At 39.6% G+C, this 6,117-nt stretch overlaps 2 protein-coding genes across 2 annotated transcripts; one reads left to right on the top strand and one right to left on the bottom strand.

The window, feature by feature from the left end:
* The first annotated feature begins 700 nt into the window (after window positions 1-700).
* LOC145800746 (uncharacterized) lies at window positions 701-2,788 on the top strand. The gene is made up of 7 exons (XM_082890481.1): window positions 701-704; window positions 768-1,590; window positions 1,727-1,817; window positions 1,922-2,017; window positions 2,096-2,314; window positions 2,418-2,545; window positions 2,638-2,788. Exons 1-7 carry the CDS (start codon window positions 701-703, stop codon window positions 2,786-2,788), a joined length of 1,512 nt encoding a protein of 503 aa, XP_082746607.1.
* Window positions 2,789-3,962: 1,174 nt separating this feature from the next.
* LOC145801745 (uncharacterized) lies at window positions 3,963-5,818 on the bottom strand. The gene is made up of 2 exons (XM_082893453.1): window positions 5,108-5,818; window positions 3,963-4,746 (listed from the first exon to the last, which is right to left on the bottom strand). The coding sequence occupies exons 1-2, from the start codon at window positions 5,359-5,361 to the stop codon at window positions 4,104-4,106; spliced, it is 897 nt and encodes a 298-aa protein (XP_082749579.1). The 5' UTR covers window positions 5,362-5,818; the 3' UTR covers window positions 3,963-4,103.
* Between the last annotated feature and the right edge of the window lie 299 nt (window positions 5,819-6,117).

The following is a 6,117-nucleotide window of genomic DNA, read 5'->3' as shown; positions in this document are numbered from 1 at the left end:
CTGTCAACATTGGCATCTGCACCTCTGATGTGAATGTCCATAGGCAATTATATTTCACATATGTGAATGTTCACATCTGAACCACTGATGTGACCGATCACATCCACTCATAACATACTACTGTGCATGTTCACAACAGTGACACAGCACTTATGTTTCTGTCATCATTCACATCAGTGATTCAAATGTGAACAGTGTGAATGTTCACATTCAATGATAATGTACCACTCTGAATGTTTACCACACTGCTCTGTACGCAATTATGTTTTCACTACTGTGAATGTTCACATCTGAAGCAGTGAATGTGACTGATCACATTGACTCATAACATAACTCTGTGAATGTTCACAACAGTGCCACATCGTTCACGATTCGCAGATGTGAATGTTCACATTCAATTATAATGTACTACTGGGATGTTCACAACAATGCCACTGTGATTAATGTTCACATAGGTTGCCATTACTCTGCAAATGCTAAATAACAATATGCGTTTCTTGTTTTATTGAAGTACTGGTTGTGTGAGCACACAACCATCCTCCAACCTCACAGACCCAATGCTTTTCCTCGCTGTGTGAAATGGGATCTGACTGCTTTGCAGAAGAAGATGAAAACCATCTCCTTAGCAGATTTGAGTTTTAATGAGGTAGGGCCTTCAACTAGTGATCAAAACATTCACATTATAACACCACCCAAATATATGCGTTAATTAACATAATTTTTTCATTTTCAGGTTAATGGCGGTGAACTCTTTGCAATCCCAACAGAATTACAAAAGTTCAAGCGTAAGACATTGAAGGTGGAGCCTGAATTTTATGAAACACGCAGAAAATCTCCCAACATTTCTGACATCAAGGGAGAACAACACAGTGGCAGCAACTCCCACTTTTCTGGGGATGGGGTAGACCTGAAGGACAGTGATGAGGACATTCACATTCCATTTAGCAGCCAACATTATGATAGAGCTATTGTAATACCAGGCACAAACCAACCTGATATCATTGATGTCCTTATCCAAGAAAATCGGAAGGCTTGGGGCGTCATAAGGCAATGGGAAGCAAAGTACAAACACCTTCAATTTTCATGGGAGTTGAGGGCAAGAGTCATAGCTGATCTTGAACATAGATTGTTTAACCAGTCCAGCCCGCCCAACGTGAACATCGAAATGAAGAAGTCCATGGAGCAGAAGGATCAAGAAATCAAACGCTTAACGCAGCTGGTCATCGACTTAGAATGCGATAAAACAATTCTGCAGGATCTTTACGATGACCAGTCAGTCCACATTGTCACACAAGCTATGTCAGAAAGGCAACCCCCTAGCCCAATGCAACACAATATCAGCCCACCTTCTAGGGTCAAGCGTATAAAGGAAAAAGATCGCAAAGAACATCGCCTGCCTGACTTCCAATACCCAGACTTACCTGGCCAAAAGCAGCCCCATCCAGTTGAAATGGTTGAAGATGAGGAGGAACACCCACCAGCGAAGCAGCCAAAAAAATTATCCTTCACGAAGAAGTTCAAAGTCTGGGCCAAGATGTCTAAACATGACAAACAAAAGGTCCAAGCTTTACAAAAAAATGGAGGCGATGAGTAAGTGACTGTGGAAACATACAATGTTAACATTCACATTCCGTAATAGTCTATATTCCTAACTGTGTTCAGTTTTTTTGGGTTGTTGAGATATATGCAATGTGAATATTTACATTGGTTTGTTAATAATGCACAGGCTGCTGGTGTGGAAAGGAGATTCGAAGGCTACACATGTGTATTTTGATGACATTGTCAACCTTATCAAGGAGGAATCAATACACAGCAATGTATGCCATTACAAATATAATTCAGTCTTCATGCATATGCACACACAGACACACACACACTCACATCCACAAAATCTATATAATATGACCCCATGTTTGTGCAGCTCATAGATGCATATGCTGAACTGTTGCATGAACAACAAGAGGTGGTCAACCCAACTTCCGATGAAGCCTCATTGATCTTCACGAGCATGTGTTTGGTAAAATCTATCATTCCATTACTTGTAATGTGACTGTGAAACTTCACAGTCCATTAATTATTTGTCAAATGTGTACAGAAAGTGATACGAGAGTACCATCCTCGCAAAAGGAGTAAACACATTGACGCACATGTCAGAAACTACCAAGGAGAGAGATACCTACTATTCCCATTGCATCATGAGTACCACTGGACGATAGCTGTGTATGATGCTAAAGAAAATTTGTGGAAGCATTACAACTCGTTGCGCCCAAGACCAGGCATACATGACCCGCATATCGACCAAGCACAGGAAATTGTAAGTGGCTACTTTTCAACACAAACATGACTTGTTCTCGTGCATTAAATGACTGTACACACACATATGTTTGTTGGTCCCTAATGTGAAATTCCATACACAGAGGAACTACATTGAGCATGTTGTGACCGTTATTGGCGAGTCATCACCGCTACACACTAAGTTAGCAGGCCAAAATCCAGCACAACCAACCAAAAGTGTTGATGTCTGTCCTCAACAAGGCGATGACTCGTAAGCCTTACTAATTTTTTTTTCCAAATCCTCCACAACCATTATGCAAATATTCCTGTCAACTGCTAATCAAAACCATTTCACATTTACAGAGTGGACTGCGGACCTGCAGTATGTTACATCATGCGGGCGCACGTATATCATGAAGAAATTGTGGGTAGCCTCACTAGTGCAGAATGGTGTGGACTACGAGATTTGTTAGTGCATAGTTTTTTGAATCATAAGAAATCAGAGCTTCCTTAAAACCTATAGGTGGGGGGTGTCCACCTACGAACTAACCAACAGCCGATTTGAATGTTAATATGGAATGCGTTGATATTTTGACACAGCAACTGATTGTAAAACAGTGATACAACATCTGTTAATAGGAAAAAGGCAACTGCGAATTTTGAACTACTTTTGGTGTTGTTATGTTTTACATATGTGAATGTCCACAGTTGTTCCACTAATGTGAATGTTCACAGTCACGTACGATATGCAAAGTGCTGTGTTGTTGTGAGAAAAATTTCTGCGAATGTTTGAACCTGACTGTTGTTTAGTACACATACTTTGTGCAGGAGTGTACACTTGGTCTACGTGACATAATTACGGATCACATACACGTGTGAATATTCACATTTGCACTAATGTTTACAGCTATGACTGTTCACAGTTTCAACACTGATGTGAATGTTCATAATCACTTATGATATTCATAATGCCGTGTTTTGATGAGCATATTTGATGCGATTTGTGGAACCAGTTTTCAATGTAACACACATACCTTGTGCAGGAATGTACACTTGGTCTACGTGACATAATTACGGATCACATACACATGTGTGAACATTCACATTTGTGGTTGCTCATAGCAATTGTAAACACTGATGTGAATGTTCACACTCACGTACGATATTCATAATGCCGTGTTGTGATGAGCATTCACTTATGATATTCAAATGCATATGCACTAATGTTTACATTCACTTACGATATTCATATGCACTAATGTTTACAGCTATGACTGTTCACAGTTTCAACACTGATGTGAATGTTCATAATCACTTATGATATTCATAATGCCGTGTTTTGATGAGCATATTTGATGCGATTTGTGGAACCAATTTTCAATGTAACACACATACCTTGTGCAGGAATGTACACATTGTTTGCATGACATCATTACGGGTAACATGAACAGGTGTGAATATTCACATTTCTTTACATTCATAACAGCTGTACATGTTCACACCATGTCAATCTTCATGACTGTGAAAGTTCACATCACATCTTGTATTCATGTCAACATTGACAACAATAAGGTAAAAACGTCCAACCCATGTGCAAGTTTTCACATAATATGATTCATTTACGTAAGTGTGAATGTCCACATCATGTATTTATCATTACAACTTTAACAAAAAATCAGTTTCGTACAGAAAAAGAAAATGAAAAGGCACAAATGAAATACTAAGTTTGCCAAACCATTATTTCGCTTGCCAACACAACACAATCTTATTTGTGAAATGAATATAAGAATCCAATGTAAAACACAACGTTAAAATGAAAAATGTACATCCTATATCGGCTCCTTGCATGACTTCCGATTATGGCTCCCCAGCTTATCACATATCCCGCACCTTATTTGCTTAAGTTTCTCACCCCTTGATGGGATCCTATTCTTTTTCGGCCTTCCGGGTGGTCTTTTCACAGTTGGCGGGTATATAGTGAAGTCCATGGGATCAAAAGGCGGCTTCTCCACCGATGGTATAGGGAATATGGCACCCGAATACGCTCCACGATATGTCTGTACATGAAAGTAATGTTCCACACAATCATTGAGATTGTGGCGGCTCTTCTGAATGGCAACAACAGCATGGTCGCATGGGAATCCGTTGATTTGCCATTTGAAGCACGAACATGTACGCCTCGCAACATCAACAGTGACAGATGGTATCGAATGAACTTCAAACACATTCTCATTGGCTTTGCTAACTTGCCAAGACCTGCTGTGATTGAACGAATCCATAAGCCTTGTTTCAAATGTAGGACAAATAAGCTCATTCCATTTGTTTGCTTGGTCACGCCGTGCAGACATTTGCCGCATCAACTGAGTACGAATTGTGTCCACCATTTGAGTGATAGGAAGATTACGCGCTTCTTTAATCCAGTTATTAAATGACTCCGCCGCATTGGAAGTCATCTCCCCATAACGCATGCCCCTGCACAATATCACAAACATTTTACACCCCGAAAGTTAACAGGTTTGAACACTCACGTTGACTGATGTGAACATTAACACCATTCGCAGTGGACATTAACATCAACTTACACGATGCACAGATGTGAACACTAACATCAACTTAAATGACAGAATGATGTGAATGTTAACAACAGCAAAATATGACAACTTGTTTGAACATTCACATCATTCAAATCAGTCATTGCTATCAGATGTGAACATTCACATCACTGACATTGAACATGAAACCCAATTGGAAGATTTTTACACATCGTAACTGATAATTCACATCGCTACCATTCTGACTTGCCCAATGGAACACTTTATGAAGCTGTTATTACCTGAAGTATGAATTTGCCCAGTGCTCAGGTGCCAAGTCCTTGAAAAAATCATGTGCTCGTTGTTTACCCTCCTCTTTTAATTTTGCAAGCTTTTCATGGAACCCTACCACAGTTGGCTCATAAGCACAATCACCCAAACTACTTATTAGGTGATCCCTGAAGCCATTATCAATTCCTTTCATCCGGTCTCTTAAATTGCTCTTCAAGTGTTGTAAGCAATAACCGTGATGAGCCGATGGGAACACCTTCGGCATAGCTTCTAACAGGCCAAGATTACGATCCGAAATAAAGGTAATCTGCCGGTTACCATCAACAACCTTCCCAAGTTCATGCAAGAACCACGACCAATTCGCCGTGGTCTCCGAATCAACAACCGCAAATGCAACAGGAAACAGACCTACAACACAACACCAATACACAACTGTTCACAGTATTCCAAAATGAATATAAAACAATATAAATGAAACAGGTCATGTGAATGTTCAGCAATTGATAATGTGAACATTCACATTAACGCCCATCAATAATTCATTTTTGATTGTTCAGCAACTGATAATATGACCATTCACAGTACTGTTCATTAACGGATCAACTGACAGTAGTATACATTGATGTGAATGTGAATGTTCACATAACTATCATTAGCAGGCACAGATGTACAATACTGTGAATGGATCAGTGTAAAATAATGTGAATGTTCACATTACAGGCATCAGGACACACAGATGTGAACATTCACATCAGTGCATACTAATGTCAATGTTCACAGTACTTATAATTTCTCCATCACTCATTTGTCCATACTATGCATGTCAATGTGAATATTGACATGAATATAGAGGTAAAAAAATTACTAACCATTGTTTCCGTCTTTTGCCGTTGCCGCCAGTAGCTGACCTTTGTACTTTCCTTTAAGGAATGTTCCATCCAAGAATAATAAAGGCCGACAAGAATTGAACCCAGAAATACACGCAGCGAATGACACAAAGAAACGACGAAACTGTTGACTA

The sequence above is a fragment of the Camellia sinensis genome, chromosome 10, assembly GCF_055761805.1.
Source record: "Camellia sinensis isolate YWXY chromosome 10, ASM5576180v1, whole genome shotgun sequence".
Classification (NCBI taxonomy): Eukaryota; Viridiplantae; Streptophyta; class Magnoliopsida; order Ericales; family Theaceae; genus Camellia; species Camellia sinensis.
This window is presented reverse-complemented; position numbering and strand designations above follow the sequence as displayed.